This window comes from Martes martes (assembly GCF_963455335.1).
Source record: "Martes martes genome assembly, chromosome: X".
In the NCBI taxonomy this organism is placed as follows: Eukaryota; Metazoa; Chordata; class Mammalia; order Carnivora; family Mustelidae; genus Martes; species Martes martes.
This window is the reverse complement of record NC_137897.1, coordinates 107,044,753-107,067,184: the sequence shown is the minus strand read 5'-3', so window position 1 is coordinate 107,067,184 and position 22,432 is coordinate 107,044,753. Positions and strand designations below refer to the sequence as shown.

Genomic DNA, 22,432 nt, shown 5'->3' with positions numbered 1-22,432 from the left:
TACTGAGTAAAAGGAGCTGCGGTAAGGAGGCCTTTAGTAATATGGTGGTGAGGTGTGGGGGCAGGGGAGGGATTCTGAAGTCCAACGATTAGGTCTCCGTCTTTTGGTGAGCTTATGTCTCTCGATTGTGAACTTCACCAGTGCTTCTCAGGTCATTTTCCTCCTTCACGGGGGACAGGAAGGCTAGAGGGAGCTGAGGTAGGGTATTTCCCTTCCCCTAGCTAGGTTAGGCCCTGGTAAAAACCTGATAGGTTAGGCTCTGGTAAAATAATTTCTCTCTTGAGGGCAGACCTTGTTAGGATGGTCAGAATGCTCCGGTGTATTTCAAAATGGCTTCCTTTCCTTTCCTGCTTCTGAAGCAGGAGGGAAATTCTCCTCCTCTCTTCATTGTGACCGCCTGGGAGAGCTGCCAGAGGTACCACAAAAGGTGGGTGTGCTGCCCTGTGACTGGGCCCCCTGGGAGTTTGAACTCTCAGACTCGTCCACACTGTGCCCCCAGTGATTCAGTTACAGCTCAGGTTTTCCTGCCCTGCTCCTGATCTCCGTGGAGGCCTCTGCTCGTGGGTTTCTGCTGCAGCAAGGTTTGATTTTCTGTATCTGCCTGCCTGTCTCTCCACTCATGGGGTAGCATTCCCCCCGCCCCCACCGGTGGCCTCAATTCCCTGACAGATATACGGAAAGTCAGGCAGGTGTTTTTTTCCAGTTAGTTCAGCTATCGGCTTACTGTTAGGATAGACCAGAGGCCGGAAGTCCTCTTTCTTCTTTTTTGATATGGACATTTACGGCCATATGTTTGTCTGCTTTAACTGCATCCCAGGAGTTTTTTAATTTTTTAATTAAAAAAATTTTTTAAAGACTATTTATTTATTTGTCAGAGAGAAAGAGAGCGCGCACAAGCAGGGGACGTGGGAGAGGGAGAAGCAGGCCTCCCTGCTGAGCAGGGAGCCCGATGCAGGACTCGATCCCAGGACCCTGGGATCATGACCTGAGCCGAAGGCAGACTCTTAACAACTGAGCCACCCAGGCGTCCCCCATGAGTTTTTAATGTTGTGTTTTCTTTTTTGTTCATCTCAAGACAGTTGCCCATTTCCTTTGTGGTGCTCCAGCTTTCTGTGGGGGGGATCATTTCTGTTCCATCACTGGATTAATTTCAGAGAGCATTAGTGCCTGCAGGCCCAGGGATTTATTGATATTTTCACCTTTTGAGAGTAGTTTCTGAGGAATAGAGGAACTGAAAGGAGACATGAGTGGCTGGGGAGGAGGGGGTATGACTTAAGCCTTTGCTTTTGAAGCCACGCTGTGGCCTGTGGCCTCTAAACCAGGGAATCTCAACTGGGGCGATACCGTCCTTCGGGTGGCGTTCAGCAGTGTCTGGACGTGTGTTCGGTTGCCCTACGGTGCGGGGGGGGGGGGCTTACAGCTGGCATGTAGTGGGCCACGGACACTACTCAATGTCCCATAATGCACAGGGTGGCCCTCACAGCCAAGAGTTGTCTGGTCCGAAGTGTCAGCGCCGCCCTGGAGAAACCTTTTTTAACCCTTTCCGTTGGTGGGCCTGTTTCCCTCTCACTCAACACCTACCTGTCCAGTGTCTCAGTCCCTCTTCACAATGGTCCCTGAGGTGGGTAAAATGTCACAATCTGAGGTGAGGCGAGTGAAGCCTTAAAACTGTGGCCACCTGTCCATCAGTAGCAGAGCCTGGACGACCCCCTCCCCCCCAAGTCTGGTGGTTCCCCGCAAAGCCCACAGTGACCGAGGCCTCCGCTCGCTTTGTCCACTCCACCTTTCCAAAAGCGGACCATCATGCATTGTCCTGTGAGTCTCTTTCTGGAACCCTGGTTGCCTGAGGGGCTCCTCGCAGCCGAGGATGCTTCACACTGTCCTGTGGTCCTCTATGTAACGCCCCCTCTGCAAACAGAGTGGAAACTCCCCGCAGGCCGCGTGCCATTGGGCATGGAGTGGGCCTGCAGCACGTTTCTGCCAAATGAATGAGGAGCTAGGAGAGAAAATACACCGAAATGTTAGCTTGGCGAGCTCTAGGAGCTTGAAATGTAGGTTGTAGCAACTTCCAGAAGAGGCTGGGGAATGGGGCAGGCCACTAAGACTGGTGGGGCAAGAGACATTGTGTTCTGTACGTTGGTGGTTTTGCCTAGAGGAATTTAATTTGGTTATTTTTCAGAATACTCGTAGGCATTATTCCACTATTAAATTCCTCCCACTGGGGCGCCTGGGTGGCTCAGTGGGTTAAAGCCTCTGCCTTCGGTTCGGGTCATGATCCGAGGGTCCTGGGATCGAGCCCCACATTGGGCTCTCTGCTCAGCAGGGAGCCTGCTCTCCCCCACCTCCACCTGTCTCTCTGCCTATTTGTGATCTCTGTCAAATAAATAAATAAAATCTTTAAAAAAAATTAAATTCCTCCCACTTCAACTTCCTCTTTTCTTTGAATTGTTCATACTGGCACTTTTTACCTTTCCTAAAAGACTGGTTCTAACTCTATGTAAGGATTCACTGTGGCCTCGGGTTTTGTCCCCTGAAGCTCTTATTGAAACATAACTTAAAGAAAAATCTTTTTTGGTATTGAACCTGTTATTACCCTGACATCGAATCTGTATGTCTTAAGGTAGCTGATCTCAATGTCTCATCCGTAAAATGGGAATATGATCCTTTGTTAGCTGAGACCTTTCCCTGAGGATAAATGATTTAAAGCCCATGAAAGCATTCCCAGCAGTGCTGTGTAAATGGCCAGGTCCTTCCGGTTATGAGTAACTGTGAGAAACTATATTCATAGGAATTATGCAATATAACCAGTAGTCGTGCAATTATTCATTTGCTGGAATGAAGTTTGTTATTAGTTTGCATTCAGATTTTGTGCTTCTTACCTACTGGGGTGCTAGCCTAGTAATTTGGTTGAAACATCTAAAGCTCTATCTTCCCTCTGGCTCTCCTGATGAATACAAGATCTTGACCTTGACCTTTGTTTCTCTACAGGTGTTACAGAACATTTTGGACACTGAAAAGGATTATGCTAAAGAACTTCAGTCTCTGCTTGTCACTTACTTAAGACCCCTGCAGTCCAATAACAAGTAAGATTTACATTTTCAGCTCCTTGCTAAATAAAGCCACATAACGTCAGCAGCTAGAGTCATTGCTCTCATGTCACTGAATAATTGATTTTGCCCTTTAGAAGAATTTCCACAGATCACAGGTTGCCAAGAACATGGTCAAGGCAACGGAAATTACACAAGAGGTTGCTTCTGGAGAGCTTGGCTTTCTGTCTTCTCTGGCCGTGGAAGGAATGAGCACGTCTGCATTTCTGTCTGTCACAATTGTCATCTCGTACATTTTAAAAGCGATGTGTGCAGTTTTACCTTGCACAAATGGGACCTGCTGGTGTTTTTATGCAGAAAAGCGTGTAAACTGGAAAGTTTTGTGCTCCCCCTGACCTTTGCGTGCCGGGGCAGAAACTCTTTCCTACGGTCTGAGAGTGGAAAGAGTGTGGCATTTTGTGAATGTTTGCAAGGGCACTTAAAACTCGAGCTCGCGTTTCACCCAGGCCGAAGAGAATGATAAGAGCTGCTCACGTGTTTTGTCTTGTCTTAAATAAAATACTCAAACTTTATTCAGGTCTTAGAAGTGACTGAGGTTTGAATTGAAAACTTTGTTTTCATGAAAGAAAAATATGGACCATTTGTGTGTGTGTGTGTGTGTGTGTGTTTGTAGGCGTGGCCTGTTTAATAACTATTGGCTAATGGCATTTGTTTGCGTTTTTATTTTAATTGATTACACTTTACTAGGGATTATAATCTAGAAGGCAAATAGAAAATTGAGCCGCGGGTGCACATACTAGAGGACAAAAGCCTCCCCTTTTCCCTCAGGAAGAGTTTACTTTTGCTGAACAACTGCCTCAACTCTTGGACTTCAGGCTTAAATAAGTTTAACACATTTTGCGATCCCCCCCCCACTTTTTTGCCAAATCATGTTTGCTAAGGCAGAAGGTCTTGCTCGATTTCCCAGTTGGTTATTTCCCATGGCGCTGTGGGAATCTCGCTTCAGTATGAAAGGATTTTGTATTCCCGAGTTTTGTAAGAGTCGAAATGCGATCAACAACAAAGTGTCTTTTGTTATTATTATGTAAAACGCGAAGTGAACCCTGTGAATCATACTTCGTAGAGCTGAGTGGAAGGAACCTCGGTGAATCACTGGGTCTAGCCCCCACTGAACAAATGAGAAAAGTGAGGTCCAGAGAGGTTTCCCGCCGGCCACACCCGCCACGCAGCCAGTCAGTGGCCAGACTGGACCCAGACGCCACCTGCTGCACCTCCTGCCACCGACTGAAACGCGCCTTCCATTTTGTGGAGGTGACAGGCTGAGACAGGAAACCGAGGTGGTGGCCCTGGGAGGAGAGATGATAAGATTTCAAATGACAGAGGCGAGGAGCCCGACTCGGAACTCCCCTGATGCCATATAAATTCAGAACGCGGTCAGGGTCACTGTCCGCCAGGCTGTCTGGCGGACCCCGGAGTGACTGGAGCAAACCAGACTGTTCACCGTCTGGTCCTGGGCAGGCCAAGAAAGCCCCCTCCGCGATCAGGTTCAAGTCGGCCCGCCAGTCAGCTTCCTGGGGCCATGAGAGAGGGAAGTCAGGGCAGCCGGCTGGCTGAAGGTTTCGCTTTTGTCCCCCCGTGCCGGGGCTTTCCCAGCTTGTGGTTCAGAAGGGCGCGATGGCAGAGGAACTGGGCACTTCTGGTGCTCGAGGGGTTACGGGTGATGTTAGCGTGGGACTTCCTTTGCTTTGTCAGCAAAAATTACTCTCTTGGCAACACTCCCCTTGTATTACTATATGAAGAAAGAAGACGCGGCCGCTGCTGGCCTTTTACATCTTCAGGAAAGGTGTGTGAGAGCGTGGACTCCGGAGCTAGAATGTTGTGGTTAAATCCTGGCTTCACCCTTCCCAGGCTTTGTGATGTTGGGTGATTTGCTTAACCCCTCTGTGCCCAGGTCTCCTTACGGGTAAGATGGGAGACGGCGGCACCTACCTCACGACCTTGTCGTCAGGTTCAACTGAGTTATTTGGGAAACGCCTGCAGGGGTGTTAAGTGCTGGGTGAGTGGTGTTGGCGGCGTGTTACCACCTACCGTTTGGGAGAGGAAGAGTGGAGAAAATTCATCGTACAGGGGCTCCCCATAAAACCATGGTTTTATCAGCTGGCCTTTATTTACTCCATTCCCTTCCACAAACAAAGAAACAAATCAGTACTATTTTCTTCTCCTCTACTTCTTCTGATAAAGATTTCCTTTTGTTGATTTATGAGCATTTTAAATCGGGAGAAACTGAATTTTGTGGTTTTCCCCTGTGCCATCTATGAGGATATATAATGTCTTTCAATGATTCTCCTGGTTCCTCTAGAAGAGAATACTCCAAATTGTTTACATGTATCCCCAGCCGTGATGGATTTTGCCTATTGAGGTACTTAGATATTACCAACTTGTTACTCCTCCACTCGTCTCGTCGCTTGTAAAACACCTAAATGTCTTTAATAAACACTTGTTTGCTTTGGATCATTATTCTTATTGTAGAAAAAGGAAATCAAGGAAGGACGCTTTTAAATGTTGTTTAAGACCACAGAGCTGGTGTAAATTAAAAAGGAAAAGTTAAAATCTAGGGATTGCTTCCCTCGTGCCGTTGGTCAATTTTTTAGCAAGTTATCAGCTCACCAGAATAGTGATGGGTAACGGGAATCCTCCTGAAGTTCTAGCCACTGAAACTGTGTATTTTTTTTTTCAGTCTGAGTACTGTGGAGTTTACATCTTTATTGGGGAACTTCGAGGAAATATGCTTGTTTCAGCAGACGCTCTGTCAAGCCTTGGAAGAGTGTTCCAAGTAAGTGATGCCCATTGCCCTTAGGATAGCTAGCGACACCGTTTCTTTGGTGTGTTTTCTTTTCCTGCTAGCTGCTGTCTTAGATAGGAATACTTTTTTATCTACTCACTTGTTACAGTGTTGATAAACTGTCCCAGTACAGAGAAAAGGCACCGGGGAGAGCCAAACCCCTGGTTGTATATCAGGGCTCTACAAGCAGTAAACCATTTCTGACTTTATTTAAAAAATCATTATCGGTTTACTGCTCCGGGTCAGTGTGAGAGACAAATCAGGTCTGCATCGACCGGGGATGATGCCTGTGACATTGATTCGATATCTTCTTTTGTACATTGCCAATTACTTGGGAAAATTAGGTGATTCATTCAGTTGCATAAGCTGCTTTTTCTCTTTCAATCACACCTGGTAGCTTGTTAACACTTGAAATACACAAAAAGTGGGGGAAGGAAAGTATATCTTGATGAGAACCACAGTACACGTTGGATGGCTAGCTTGGTGGTTGAGGTGTTCAGCTCCATACTGCAGAATGGACTGCAGTGATCATCAGGCCATATAGTTCTGTAGCAAGATTTCTGAGCACTGTATCTCAGAGAAGTTGGCAACTTTCATCGTCTCCAGGGAAATCTGGGTGATTGCCTGTTTCTCGAGCTTTCTGGGACACAAGTGGTCATCCAGGAAGGAAGATGGTTAATGCCCGAGGAACCATCCTAAATGCTGTTAGGGATCCAGCTTATTGATGTGGCAAGATAAGTCACTACGTGAGAAGAACCGATTACAAACTAGATTTGTAATCTTTATTTTCCATTTTATCGAGAAACATGTAGAAGGAAGACCAAGGAATATGCCAGAATTATCCTAATAGCTATCTCTGAATGGTGGAATGCTGAGTAATTTTTCTTTCTTGCACTTCTCTGATTTGTCTACAAATGAAAACAGGTGGCTTGTAACTCAAAAAGATTGAAGTCATGAAGCCATCCTGCCTGGTAACCCCCAAGCCACCGAGACTACATAATACTCCTTTGTGTTGTATCAGTTTGGGGTTTGATTACTTTTGTCTGTACTTGAACTTCATATAAATTAGCCAAGAGTATTTTGTGTGTGTGTGTGCATGTGTGTGTGTGCCTGGCTAAAATTTTGAATATTGTAGTTTGAACAAATATCTTTAAAAAACACTATCTGGTCCTTTCAAGTAAGTATCCGGCCCCTGTGTATGGGCACCACGTTTGGTGGCTCGAGTTTGGAGTGGTGGTCCAGTACCCCATCAAAAAAAAAATAATAATAAAGTAGCGGTCAGGAACTTGCATTCCATGGCAAAAGTGTTATAATATAATTTCTCTCTTCACTTTGGCAAAAGAATTCAAAAGGTTTGCATGTTGCCAGGTTTGACTGGAAGCCTCTTCCTTTATCCCCTGTTTCTTATTTTACATTCTGTGTTTTCATCTGTTTTACCTACAGGTTTCCAGAAAACCAACACAGAGTCGGAGGTTGTCTATTGAACCTCATGCCTCATTTTAAATCTATGTACCTGGCTTACTGTGCAAATCATCCGTCAGCTGTCAATGTGCTTACACAGCACAGGTAAGTTGTTACCATTTCCCCAAAGAAGCGGTTCCACAGTGCGATCCTTTCCTAGGACCGCTTCATTCGGCAATCCAAGGTCTCCAGTGGAACTTCCGATCCTCCCCCTTCATCACTGCAGGAATTAATCCGTCGTTACACAGATTGCTTATCAGCTCAACAGGTAGTTTACTGAGCATCTACTATGTGCAGGGTCATGTACTAGCTGACGGGGCTATAGTAGTCCATAAGGAAGAGGCATTCCCTCCCCTCCTGGAGCACAGAAGCTTGAGAGAGATACGGACATGAAATTAAAGGGTAATTAAGAAGATGCCGTGAGACTTTGCAATGTGGTAGCAGCTTCGCGTGGGCTGAGGGAAGGATCAAAAAGGCTTTCCTGAAGCCTAATTCTGTTTACATTCAGTGTTTTAGCCTTCCCCTCCCCCAGCGAATGGTTTGTCTGGGTTGCTGGCAGATAGCTAGAGCGCCTGGGTTCATCTCTTTGTCACTTTCCCTTTGGCTGGTGGGGGAAGTTTCCAGCAGTGCTTTGGCTCAAAGGCAGGTACTCGTGAACATGGAAAGGTGGACAGAAACTAGCAGCGCGAACTGTCTGGTAAGTGCTTTAAGCAATGGGCTGTGATAATAACTGTGCATGGGAATTGTTTCCGATTCATGGGGAACAACAAAACGGTATCTCCTTTAAGAGTCCTTGCCAGGGCCCAAGACAGGTTCATATCTCTCCCACCCTTCGTTACCGCCTGGTCGCCCATCCCTGATGCATTCACTGGTGCATTCATCTGGGCCAGAACCCCAGGTGATAGGATTCAAGGTGCAGTTGTTTTTTTTTTTAATCATTTTGGTGGTTTTTTTTTAAGATTTTATTTATTTATTTGACAGACAGAGATCACAAGGAGGCAGAGAGGCAGGCAGAGAGATGGGGGGGGAAGCAGGCTCCCCGCTGAGCAGACAGCCCGACGCGGGGCTCGATCCCGGGACCCTGAGATCATGACCTGAGCCGAAGGCAGAGGCTTAACCCACTGAGCCACCCAAGTGCCTCTCAAAGATGGCAGTTTGAACTTTGAAATCATGTGCTAGAAATCTGGTGGGTGAGGGAGGGAGACAACAGCAACAACTACTCAGAGTCTCTTAGGACATACCCTGGAGACGAGACTCAGAACAGACACAGATTCTGGCTGCTCACGACCGGGAAGAGTATTCTCTTAATCTGGCTCAGACTTGAACCCCGGAGCCAGACTGGAACACTGGTTGACACAAACCCTCAGAAGTGGTGGAAATTTTGGTTTTGTCTTGGTTTGTTAGGAGCTTTATTGACTTGGGCCCCTGGGTGGCTCAGTCAGTTAAGTGTCTGCCTTCGGCTCAGGTCATGATCCTGGGGTCCTGGGATCAAGCCCCACATCAGGCTCCCTGCTCAGCGGGGAGTCTGCTTCTCCCTCTGCCCCTCCCCCTGCTCATGCACTCTCTCTCTTCCTCAAATAAATAAACAAATCTTTAAAAAAGGAGCTTTATTGACTTTATAGAACTATTAGGTAAGGACATTTTAAAGGTAGAATTCAGTGGGTCCTGCTTGAAGGTCCATTTTATTCCCCTGATCGAAGTGATGAATTTTTGTGGAATAGCAAATATGGAAGTTGGAGTTTAAAGAAAGGTTCTGAGTTACTTAGGCAAGTGGCTCAACTCCTTAGAGCTAATATTGGCTAATAGCCCTGAGAGCGTTCCAGGCACATGACCTAAGAGCCTATGAGGGAATTACTATTACCACCGTCCCTGCTTTATAGATAAGACATTGGGAGGTCGGGTAGTCTGCCAGAGAGCTCATAGCTCTTAAGTGGTTGAGCCACAATTAGCATCTGGGTCTGTTAGCCTTCTAAAAACAGTATTTTTATTAAGATCTCTGTTTTACCTGCAAAGCATAATTTAAATGCAAATTTAAAGAAGTAATAAAACGAACACCCATGAACACACACCACCCAGCTTAGGAAAGAAAACGTTACCAAAAAGGCGAAAGAAAGCATCACCATTTCCTTTTTTATCTACCAGCCTTATTGAATTCTACTCCGCATACCGCACGCTTCACCCGTTTGAGGCGCACAGTTGAATTATTCTGAGTCTATTCAGAGTTGCGCGTCCGTCACCACAATCAGTTGGAGAACATTTTCCTCGCTCCCCAAACAAGCCCGTGCTCATGAGCAGGCACCCTCCACCGCCAGGCCGAGGCCACCACGGAAGTCCTTTACGTCACTCTGGCTTTGCTCCTTCGGGACATTTCATTTAAGGGGAGTCACACAGCATTAGGGCCTTTTGTGTTTGGCTCTCTTCGCTTGTCACGTTTCCAAGCTGCATCCATGTTGTAGCACTTACTAGTACCTCATTTTTTATTTTTTAAAAATTTTTATTTATATGAGAGAGTGAGAGAGAATGCACGTGCGTGGCAGGGGTGCAGAGGAAGACAGAAGCCGCGCTGAGCAGAGAGCCCGATGCGGGGCTCGATCCCAGGACCCTGGGATCATGACCTGAGATGAAGGCGGACCCTTAACCAACTGAGCCACCCAGGCGCTCCTAGTACCTCATTTTTTTTTTAAATCACCACAGAAGATTCCGTTATTTAAATACTGCGTATCGTTCTTCCATTCACCAGTTTGCAGACATGCAGACTGTACATAATCCGCTGCTCTGTGTGGACATATGTTTTCATTTCACTTGGGTAGGTTCCTAGGAGTGACATGGCAAGGTCATAGGATAACTCTTCTGTTTCCACCTTCAGAGCAACTGTCAAGACTGTTTTCCAAAATGGCTGCACCAGGTGGTGTTCTTGCCACCAGTGTACAAGGGCCCCATTTTCTCCACATCCCCACCATTTGTTAATATCAGTCTGTTTGATTATAGCCATCCTTATGGGTGTAAAGTGATCTCTCATTGTGATTTGATTTGCAATTCCCTAGTGAATAACGACGGTAAGTGTTTTTCATGGGCTTATTGGCCAGTTGTACATCTTCATTGGGGGAAACGTCTGTTTGTCTCCTTCCCCTATTTTAAAATTGGATTATTTGTTTTATTGTTGAGAAATTATCTACATACCATAAATTCACCATTTTTAAAGATGTATTTATCTACTTTAAAGAGAGGGTGAGAGCACATGGAAGCACGCACGAGCTGGGGAGAGGGGCAGAGGGAAAGGGAGAGAAATCCTAAAGCAGACTCCCCGCTGAGTGTAGAGCCCCACTTGGGACTCAGTCCCAGGACCCTGAGATCATGACCTCAGCCAAAATTAAGAGCTGACTCAGCCCCCGGGCAGCCCATAAAGTCACCCATTTTAAAGTGTATAATTGAGTGGCGGTTAATATATTGGCCAGGTTGGGCAACCGTCACCACCATCTAGTTTCAGAACATTTTCATCTCCCCCAAGCAACCTTATAGGCAGTAACAGTCACTCCCCTTCTTTGCAGTGGCTAATGATGTTGAACACGATTGCATGTGCTTGTTGGCTATTATAATAATCTTCTTTGAAAATATGTGTTTAAATCTTTTGCCCATTGTTTAGTTGGGATTTTCATCTTTTCATTGTTGAGTTGCAACACTTCTTTATGTAGTCTTCCTTACATTCCTCTTATACATGATTTGCAGAAACTTTCTCCCACTTTGTGAGTTGTCTTTTCACTTTTTTGATGGTGTCCTTTGAAGCACAAAAGTCTTAATTCACGTTTAATTTTTTTTCACGTTTAATTTTGATGATGTCCAATATATCTGTTTTCCTGCTGTTGCTTGTGCTTTTGATGTTATAGCTAAAAAACTGTTATTAATCCAGGTCATGAGGATTTGTGCCTATTTAAAAATTTTATACTGTTATCTCCTACTTACATTTAGCTCTTTAATCTATTTTTGAGTTAATTTTTGCATACAGTATGAGGTAGGGGTCCACCTTCATTCTTTTGCTTATGTCTAATGTCCCAGCACCCTTTGTTGATTTCTAGCCTTACAAATTTGTTAAATTGTTTTATGTCTCAAAATTGGATCTATCTTGGTGAATGTTCCACGTGAGCTTGAGAAGAATATATATTTTGCTGTGGTTAGATGAAGTATTCTGTAAATGTAAATTAAATTACGAGATTGACAGTGCTGTCTGGTTTAGCTGTATCTTTACTAATTTTCCATCTGCTGGATCTGTTGATTACTGATAGGGGGATGTTGAGGTCTCTAACCACAATAGTGGATTTATCTACTTCTCCTTTCAGTTCTATCAATGTTTGCCTCATGTATTTTGATGTTCTGTTGTTAGGTGTATTCACGTTAAGGATTGTTTTGTCTTGTCAGAGAATTGGCCCTTTTATCTTTATGTAATGCTTCCTCTTTTTTTAAATTATTTTTTTAAGATTTTATTTATTTGACAGACAGAGATCACAAGTAGGCAGAGAGGCAGGCAGAGAGTGAGAGGGGGGAAGCAGGCTCTTCGCTGAGCAGGGAGCCTGATGCGGGGCTCGATCCCAGGGCCCCGGGATCATGACCTGAGCCTAAGGCAGAGGCTTCAACCCACTGAGCCACCCAGGCGCCCCTGCTCCCTCTTTTTAAAATTTTTTTTTATTTTTTATTAATATATAATGTGTTATTAGCCCCAGGGGTACAGGTCTGTGAATCTCCAGGTTTACACACTTCACAGCACTCACCATAGCACATACCTTCCCCAGTGTCCATAACCCCACCACCCTCTCCCGACCCCCCTCCCCCCGGCAACCCTCTGTTTTGTGAGGTTATAGTTTGTCTCCCTCCCAATCCCATCTTGTTTCATTTATTCCTTTCCTATCCCCCAAACCCCTCACATTACCTCTTAACTTCCTCAAATCAGGGAGATCATATGATAGTTGTCTTTCTCTCACTGACTTAAGAGAAATTAACTTTAAAAAATATATTTAGCTTTGGGGCACCTGGGTGGCTCAGTGGGTTAAAGCCTCTGCTTTCGGCTCAGGTCATGATCCCAGGGTCCTGGGATCGAGCCCCACATCGGGCTCTCTGCTCCGCAGGGAGCCTGCTTCCTCCTCTCTCTCCCTGCCTGCCTCTCTTGCCTACTTGTAATCTCTGTCTGTCAAATAAATAAATAAAATCTTTAAAAAAAAAAAAGAAAAAAAGAAAAAATATATATTTAGCTTTATAACAAACATCCCCCTTAGGCATTAAACTTCCTCAGAACACATCCTTTGCCCCTCATGAGTTACACTCTTGCTTCAAAAAAGTGAAAAAAACTTAAACATTTTTTGAAAATTTGTTGAAGATTAGTTGGCCATAGAGTTGAGGGGTCATTTCTGGGCTCTCTATTCTGTTCCATTGATCTATGTGTCTGTTTTTGTGCCAGTACCATACTGTCTTGATGATTAGAGCTTGAAGTCTGGAATTATGATGCCACCGACTTTGGCTTTCTTTTTCAACATTCCTTTGGCTATTCAGGGTCTTTTCTGGTTCCATATACATTTTAGGATTATTTGTTCCATTTCTTTGAAAAAAATGGATGGGATTTTGATAGGGATTGCATTAAAAGTATAGATTGCTTTAGGTAGCATAGACATTTTCACAATAATTGTTCTTCCAATCCAAGAGCATGGAACGTAATGCTCCCTCTTTATCCCTGATAATTTTCCTTGTTCTGAGGTCAGGTTCTTCTGAAATTAGTGTAGCTAATTCAGCTATTTTTAAATGTATCTTTTGCATCCTTTTCCTTTTATTCTATCAATATCTTACATATAATCTACAGTTGAGTCTTGTCTTTTAATCCACTCTGATGGTCTCTGTCTTTTAATTGGCATATCGAGACCATTTATGTTTAAAGTGGTTATTGATATGGTTGGATTCATGTTTACCATGTTTATAACTGTTTCGTATTCATTGTACTTATTCTTTGTTTCTTTACTACCCCCCTTTCACTGACTTCTCTGGTTTTAGTTAAATTTTATATGATTTCATTTTATCTTCTCTCCTAGCATATTATACTTCTGGAAAAACTTTAGTGGGTTCCCTAGAGTTTATAATAACCATTTATAACTAATCTAACAGCACTTTTACATTAACACTTTCATTCCATAGGTAGCCTGGGTACCTTATAACAGAGTATTCTCAATTCCCCCTAACCTCTTAGAACATTGTTCTCATTCATTTAATTTATCCATAAGGTAAAATAACCCGATATATTGTCTATTACTTTGAACAGTTATCTCTTAGATCCATTAAGACTCAGAAAAAAGAAAGGTTTTCTTTCACTTGTATGTAGTATTCTCTGACACTCTTCCTTTTTTATGTAGATCTAAGTTTCCTTTTCTCTGAAGAACTTCTTTTAACAATTTTTGCAAAGGTGGTCTACTAGTGAAAATTTCCCTCAGTTTTTGTTTGCCAGAGGAAGTATTATTTCTCCCTCCGCTGTTTTTTTCTTTTAAGTAGGCTCCACTCTGAGCATGAAGCCCAGTGTGGGGCTTCAACTCATGATCCTGAGATCAAGACCCAAGCTGAGATCAAGAGTCAGATTCATAACCCACTGAGCCACCCAGGTGCCCCTCTCCTCCACTTTAGAAAAATTTTTCCCTTTTATTTTTATTGTGGCAAAAAATATAAATGGCATGAGATCTACCCTCCTAAACAAATTTTAAGCGTAAGAAAAGTACGCAAGGGGATTTTTCTCCGATTTTCACCAGGAGAACTTGAGTGGGCTTTCAAAACCCACAGAAGTATTGGGATCCCAAGACTGGGTCACTGGGAGTTTTTAACTGTCTAGCTAGTCCACACTTAGATTCTTAAAATTCATCAAAATTAGCATTTGAGTGTTGCTACTAGTTACTGGCTCCAGTGGCTTCTCTTTCAAGGAAGCGGATCTCTGTTTTAATTTTCAATATTTATGGGTCCTTCCAGATTTGGGGGGGGGCATGGTTTTCCCTGTGATCTCAATTCCCAGTGGATCTAAGAAAAGTCATTGATTTTCAGATAGTTCAGTGTTTTTTCTTGTGAGAATAGTATTGAAGCCCTCCAAACTCTTTACATGTTACAGCTGAAACCAGAAGTCTTTCAATGATTTTTTTGAATTCATTTTTTGGCAATTGCAATGAGACTTTCCATATGTGTGTGTGTGTGTGTGTGTGTGTGTGTGTGTGTGTGTGTATCTTATCAGAATCTCCTTTATATTCACACTAACTTAATTCTAGTGAGATATACTAATGTTACTGCTAGTGTAGCTTTGTATCCTCTTCTCTTTTTGGGGCTAGTATTCCATGTATTACATCTCTATGCTACAAACCCAGTAATGTTGCTATAAATATTATTTTATGTAATTTTATGTGTATTAATGAAACTGAGAGAGGAAAGGAGAACAAGGATATGTTGAGAGCATCTGTTCCATTAACATTCTTATTTACTATGTGTTTAATCTTTCTTTCTTTTTTTTTTAAAGATTTTTATTTATTTATTTGACAGAGAGAGATCACCAGTAGGCAGAGAGGCAGGCAGAGAGGTGGGGAAGCAGGCTCCCTGCTGAGCAGAGAGCCCGATGTGGGGCTGAATCCCAGATCCCTGAGATCATGACCTGAGCTGAAGGCAGAAGCTTAACCCACTGAGGCCCCCAGGCGCCCCTATCTTTATTTCTTCCTGAGGATTTGAGTTACTCTCTGATATCATATCTTTCTTCCAATAGAGCTTTCCACCCACCTCCACTGTGCTATTGTTGTGAAATATATCACATTTCTATATGTTACAGGCCCCGTAATATGGGTATATAATGTTGCTTTATACGTTTGTTTTTATATTAGTTAAGACAAAAAGGAGAAATAGGTATTTGTACTGTCTTTCATAATTGCATGATTACCTTTGCTGGTGCTCTGTTTTCTATGTGGTTTTGAATTTACATCTGGGTTGACTTGATTTTATCATCTAATGTTCATATTTCTTGTAAGGTGGGTCTTCCAGCAAAGAAGTCTCTGTTTTTGTTTATGGGGGAATGTTTTCTTCCCACCTACATTTTTGAAAGACAGTTTGGATGAATATAGAATTCTTGGTGGGCAGTTTTGTTTCTTTACCTTGAATATGTCATTTCACTACCTCTGGGCCCTTATTAACTCTGAGAAGAAATTAGCGGTTTTAATCTTCTTCAGGTTCCCTAGCCCACGATGAGCTGTTTTGCTCATTCTCATTTTCAGATTTTCTTTGTGTTTTTGTCTCTCAGCATCTTTACTATAATTTGTACGTGGATCTTTTTGTATCTCTCCTACCTGGAATTCATTGAGCTTTTTGGTTATGTACATTAACATTTTCCACAAGTTTAGGAAGTTTTCAGTCTGAAATGGATTCATTTTTCTTTATTCATCTCTCCCCCTACCCTCAGTTTTCTCAGATTACATTGGCTCTGTGAATCTATCATTAAAGTCACTGATTCTTTTGCCAGTTCACACCTACTCTTGAGCATCTCCAGCAAATTTTTAAATTTCAGTTACTGTACTTTTTTACCCCAGAATTTCCATTTGGTTCTTTTTTTTTTTTCCTGTAATTTGTTTCTCTACTAATACTCTCCGGTGAGACATTGTCGTTGTAGCTTCCATTAATTCTTTAAGCATGGTTTCCTTTTGTTCTTATTTATTTTTAAAGATTTTATTTATTTGACCGAGAGAGGTCACAAGTAGGCAGAGAGGCAGGCGGAGAGAGAGGGGGAAGCAGGCTCCCCACCGAGCAGAGAGCCCGACGCGGGGCTCGATCCCAGGACCCTGGGATCACGACCTGAGCCGAAGGCAGAGGCTTAACCCACTGAGCCACCCAGGTGCCCTTCCTTTTGTTCTTAGAACGCGTTTATAATGGCTACTTTGAAGTCTTTGTTGGATCTGACCATTTGTCACTCTCGCAGACAACTTCTGTTGTCTCTTCTTATCTCCTTTATATGGATCACACACTCCTGTTTCTTGACGTGTTACATATTTTTGTTGTTGTTGTTGAAAACTAGACACTTCGTGCAATTTCAGGTTTAGCAACTCTGGATGCTGCTTCCCTTCTCCCCTCTTGGGGGTGTGTTTTTGTTGTCGTTTGCTTGTTTGTTTAGTGACTTGATAGCATCTTTTAGTGAGGTCTGTTTTACCCACCGTGTGCACCTCTGACGTCACTCCTCAGAGGGCCCAGCCTTGGTCCTTGCACCCAGCCACGCTGGAAGGATGGTGGTTTTGTTATCAGGGTTCTCTCTGCCCGTGTTCCCCCGGTTTTCCTGCTGAGCTGTCTGCGCCAGTTCCGTGTATCCTCCCACCGCCGGCCCCGCTGATTTCCAGCTGATTGCGCTCCTGTTTCTGACCGTTCCCTGGGGGCATAAATGATCTGTCACCTGACCCAATGACGTTCAGGCAGGGGTAGTTTTTTTTTTTTTTTTAAGATTTTATTTATTTATTTGACAGAGAGAGACCCGGTGAGAGAGGGAACACAAGCAGGGGGAGTGGGAGAGGGAGAAGCAGGCTTCCTGCTGAGCAGGGAGCCCGATGCGGGGCTCGATCCCAGCACCCGCCGAAGGCAGACGCTTAATGACTGAGCCACCCAGGCGTCCCTGGGCAGGGGTAGTTTTTGAGACCCGTCTTTGATGTTTGTTTTGACCCTTCTTAGCTGTCTCTTTGGGTCTCTCTCGCGACCTAACTGGCCCAGGGTTTAGATACCTGCTCTTAATTAAGAAGAGTTGCCGGCACCCTCTCATTTGCTCACCACCAAAATCTTCCTTGTTCTTGCAAGAGCCTTTAGGCTTGGGTTTCCCCCGCATTTTTTTCTCTTTTCTCCTTTTTTTTTTTTTTTAATAGGCTCTACCCCCTATGTGGGGCTCAAGCTCATGACCCGCCCCCCCCCCCATCGAGAGTCACATGATCTACCCACGGAGCCAGCCAGGTGTCCCTCCCCACACTCTCAACTAAAACCAGTTCCTCTGGGGGAGAGCTTCAGAACTCTCTGGTCCTACAGGCTTCCTCCCTCCCTGGGCAAAATCTTTGTGCCACTGGCCTCTGGTCTTCTCTGCTTGCCTCTCCCAGCACAGAAGCTCTGCCCAACAAGTGAGTGGGGGTGAGAGTGTTGGGCCCCAGTGTTTTCAGCCTGCCTGGGGTTGAGCCTCCTCCCTATGTATGTGTGTGCGGTTGGGGTACTGAGTAGAGAAGGGAACCTCCGACCTCTCAGCCACACTGGCCAGGAATTGGCTTCCTCGGGTATAGGAATTAAATGAGATAATGTGTACAGAGGACCCAGCAGCTAGCATAACGTAGTTGTTACCACTCCTTATTTCTACCTTTATTCATGGGCTTCCGGCTCCTAGTTGCTCTTTAGGAGAAAGGTATGCGGTATTTCCAGCAGACAAAAAACAGAGATAAAATCAAGTCCACTCAGGTGGCCACCAGACAGCGTAAGAAACAAAGTCTGCTGCAGTTGGAGACCCGCCTGTGCTCTCTCGTAGTTCTGCTCCTCCCTCCCATGCCACAGGGAGCCACAGTCCTGAATTTGGTTTTATCATTTCTAGGAATCTTTTCATACTTTACTACTTATCGTCAGTAAAGAAGCAGAAAAGACCCAGAAACATTCTTCCTGTGGTGGATACGTAAACATCCTGTGTGTATAAAAGCAAATTTCTTAATAACAATAAAAAGAGATTTCCCCTCTTTTCCTTTTAATCTGAGAACAACAATTCCAGAAAGAAATGGTGTGCCTCCAGGAGCAGACTTGGGTAGTGTTCAGAGAAGTTTCTGTTGTAACTCTGAGTGTCGAAACGTCACTGACTACATTTACCCACATTAGGAATTTAATTTTATAAGTAACAGTACAGATTCCTTCAAACATTATGATTTCAAGTTAATCTAGAGGTTCTCGACTTTGGGGGGAGATTATCATATCATTTTATCATATCATTATCATATCATTTTGGTTAGTGATGTTTTTCGAGAGTCTTACGGTGTCCCTTGAAATGATGGAAGACTCATTGGAGTCCCATAGAACTGAATTTTTTTTTTTTAAGATTTTTTTTTTATTTGACACAGAGAGAGATCACAAGTAGGCAGAGAGGCAGGTAGAGAGGAGGAAGCAGGGCTCGATCCCAGGACCCTGAGATCATGACCTGAGCCGAAGGCAGAGGCTTAACCCACTGAGCCACCCAGGTGCCCCCCATAGAACTGAATTTTGATCTCACCTTTCATTTGCATGTAAGGGGTAAAAATTAAATTGAAGTTCTTGGGGGTTTCCCCCAGATGTGCTTCTGATATAATCTCAACTCTGTTACAGGCGTCTTGTGATTCATGCTGACCAGTAGAGGCAAGGCATAGTTGAATGAAATTTACAGAAATTTCAGTCTAACGTCCTGTTTTATTATCTTTAAAAAAAAAGATTGATTTACTTACTTTAGAGAGAGGGAGAGAGAGAAGGTGAGTGGGGATGAGCGGCAGAGGGAGTGTGAGAGAGAGAGAGAAACAGACAGACAGACAGAAAGTTCAGCACTCACTGCTGAGCGTGAGGCCCAATATGGGCCTCCATCTCATGACCCTAGGATCATGACCTGAGCCGAAACCAAGTCGGACGCTTAACCGACTGAGCTCCCCAGGCACCCCTAGATTCCCATTTTGATGAAGGTGTCAGCTGAAACAAGGACATGGGTGGATTTCTGTTCTCTCCCGGCCGAATCTGTTGGTGATGAGACACTGGAAAGTCACTCCAGGCAGAGCAGGCCAGTCAGTTGAACTTCTCCCCTGCAGCCTGCAGGTGGCAGTATCATACCAGCGATGCGCCTGCCGTTTGGCCAAGAGCTACGGCTTTAAAATTCATGGCCGTGTGTTGGCACCTTGTTAAAAATGCAGTAACATATTATCTGAAGATGGGTATAGAAGCAGACCCCAACTTTGATGTGTCCCCATATTTACATATATTTGAATGACGGCCCCAGTCTTTTGTTATCCCCTGGCTGAGGTCTTTTGGGATTTCCCCTCTCTCTCCCCTTTAGGCTTCTTACTGTAGCTCTTGTTTCTTCCTGGGAATAAGCTCTCCCTTACAAAAATACCCACTTCTCTCCGGTGCTTTGCTGTGGCTCCCCTCCTTTTCATGAGGGAAGGGGACCCGGATTGAAAGAGAGAGCGAGAGAGGGGAGAGTGAGCCCTCAGGCAGGTCTGAACTGTACTTCTGTCTCCATTGCAATGACAGACACCACCGTGTCACCACTGTGCCCTTTTCCTCTTGTTAGCTGTCACTCTGTTTACCCTGTTGTCAGCAATGAAGACTTCGAGAAAAACCCAGAGTTGTGTTATGTACTTGCTTCGGGGACGAGGAGCCTAGGGAATATTCTGAGACTGGGTTCGGGAAGGGAGCGAGTGAGACCGATCTCAAATAAAAAGTGGTGGGAATGAAAAAGAGTCTCTTCCCAGGGAGCAGGGACTAGATGAGTGGAAAAAGCTCCTCGGGCCTCACTTCCCCCTTTCCAGTGATTTCCATGAAAGGGGGGTGAGCAGGAGGGTGTGTGTGTGTGTTCTGATCCTTTTCCAGCTGTTCTCATCATTCAGAGTAGAAATCTAGGCAGAGGTTCCACAGAAACACTCATATAATATGGCTATGAGCTCTGTAGAGATATCAGAAGGTAAGATAGTTTTCTGGGGCCTTCCAGCCCAAGCCAGAGCATCCCAGAGCCCCATGCACCCTGCCTTCTGTGAGATCAAGGTTTTGTTGAGTCTAAGACAACACTGACATTGACAACTGCTTCTCTTGTCTCACATCACTCGTACAGAACATGTGAAGCTTGAAAAACAAGCCTCAACCCATTGACATTTCCAACAGGCTGTATAGAATTAAAAACCACGTTTAGCTTGTTCTTTGGCACAATATAAATTTGAGTCTTACATTTTTGTATAATGACATTAATTTGTGGATTAAGTTTATTTGGCTTAGTAAAATGCATCTTGCAGGATCTAGTTATTGTAATGGGCAGCAGCTTTATTAAGACAGTTTTATTCTTTTGTTGCACAGTAAAACGTTCATTTCCTCCCAGTAGCCGATGAACTCATGTTAAATTGAAAAATAAAAAAAAAAACCTCTTTCATAATATTCAGCAAGCGTTAAAGTTAGAATGCTGCATGGAAAGTAATAACAAAGTACATGTTAGTATTTGCTTTTAATTGTCGCGAGCCTTTTATCAATTAGAGGAGAACATTGAGGACGGGGGACTTATTTAGTCATGAAAAGAAAAAATAAGACTTGTTTACCAAATTGAAAATAAATTAGGAAAGTGATTTTCTCTAAATTACATTTCTACTCAAATGCACTCTCCAAATTCGAGTTATTTTCCTAATTATATTTTATATGCAATGAATTTTTAAACCTCTTTGTGCACTTTATGTTCCTGGTTGGAAATTTAACATCAATTGAGTTTCCATTAAGCTGGAAATCACAGCTTAATGGTAGTTTCTAAAGATGTGATTTTAGCAAGGTATTTGCCTTGGCACAGTAATATAGTAATACAAATGCATTTACAAACTACTTTAAAGTTTACAAAATACTTTTCTAATACAGGGGCATGTGGTGCCATGGAAAGACTGGAGGGTTTGACTTCAGACCGGGGCATGAACCCCAACTCAGCCATTTACTTCCGATTACTCACTCTTCCTGAGTCTCAGCTTTTTCATCTGTAAAATGAGGATAACACCTGGGTTGAAGTGCCGTTGCGCATTTTAAAGAGGATCAAATGCACGCGAAAACCTCACCCTCACCGTGAAACAGACCCCAATGGTGAATCTTCAGAATCTTAGTGGGAAGTAGGTTTAATTTCTGTTTTACAGATGAGTCAGCTGACGCCAGGTAACTAACACGATCCAGGGTCACCAGCCCTGTTTTATGACTCCAGGTCCAGGGCACTCCGTCCTCCCAGGGGCTTCTGGGGCAAGCTGGCAAAAATGGATACAACCCCCCGCGTGGCTTTTCAGGCTTGACCACTCAGCCGTGACTCTGCTTCTGTGAAGGCAGTGATTCCCAGCCCATTTTCCCTCTGGCACACGTGACCCCGTGTGGCTCCAGGTTGCCGGGGCATTAGCGGAAACCCCATCCCTTCTTCTCCCATTCTCAAAAGCCCAAGGAGGGAGCGTGTCCACAAAGAGGGGTAACGCAATCCACCCCATCCCCACGCCCACCCCCTCTCCAGTGTTTTACTGCTGGTGACAAGTTTCTTTGAACACATCTCACCACTGATTGCAACACGCCATGGTTGGGCACTGCCCTGCCTAAGCTGTCTTCTAGGGAAAATAAATCAGTCATTTTGTCGTAGAGGGTTCGTGAACGAGAGTGAGGAGAGAGATGGGTGGGACCTGTGGGAGGCTAGAAAGCACAGGCTCAAGTTTGCAGGAAATCGGGGGTTCCTGAGCAGAAAGTGACAGGGTCAGAGCAGCGGTCTGCAGGACGGCTGGGAAGCAAAAAAAAAAAAAAAAAAGCCGGGGAGCTGGGAGACCAGTTGGACTTTTGGAGTGAACCAGATGGGAGGAGATAAAGGTCTGAACTGAGGCTGTGGCAGCACGAATGGAAAGGAATAAACTTGAGACTGATGGGATATGCACGGGCAAGCAAGGAGGCAGAAGGGGCTAAGTCAGAAGCCGAAGTTTCAGAACATGCCGTCCCGTAGGCGGGGTGGGGGTGGGGGTCCTTATTTAGTTTTATTTTGCACAAATGAATATTAAAATGATCTTGCAGCCCCAGGACTCAGTATCACGTCGCTGTAAAGGAGACAATCCAGATGGTGCAAAAAGGCAGAAAGAAAAAGCTCACGCTTACAGGGCAGAGTTCGTAACATACGAATATTCTTTTTCTTTTAACCCAGTTGTCGCCTTCTGGAACTGTCTGTATAGCCTGCTGCACTGGTTTCAGATCCTAGGCTAAGTGACTTGGTGATTAGTCACACACACGTGCAGCTATCTGAGTTTTGAACTTGATTCTGAACATTACAAGTGGGTGCCCGGTGATAGGGAGTGTGCGGTGAGTCGCTGCCCTTGGC

The 22,432-nt window shown here is 44.3% G+C and overlaps 1 protein-coding gene across 2 annotated transcripts in view; it reads left to right on the top strand.

Annotated features, from left to right (window-relative positions):
- Positions 1–22,432, top strand: part of ARHGEF6 (Rac/Cdc42 guanine nucleotide exchange factor 6) — a 101,782-nt gene that overhangs the window by 57,668 nt on the left and 21,682 nt on the right. For both annotated transcript variants that reach the window (XM_080795841.1, XM_080795842.1), the window contains 3 exons: positions 2,989–3,083; positions 5,785–5,880; positions 7,333–7,455. In XM_080795841.1, coding sequence (XP_080651967.1) covers positions 2,989–3,083; positions 5,785–5,880; positions 7,333–7,455 — 314 coding nt within the window. The remainder of the gene's footprint in view (positions 1–2,988; positions 3,084–5,784; positions 5,881–7,332; positions 7,456–22,432) is intronic.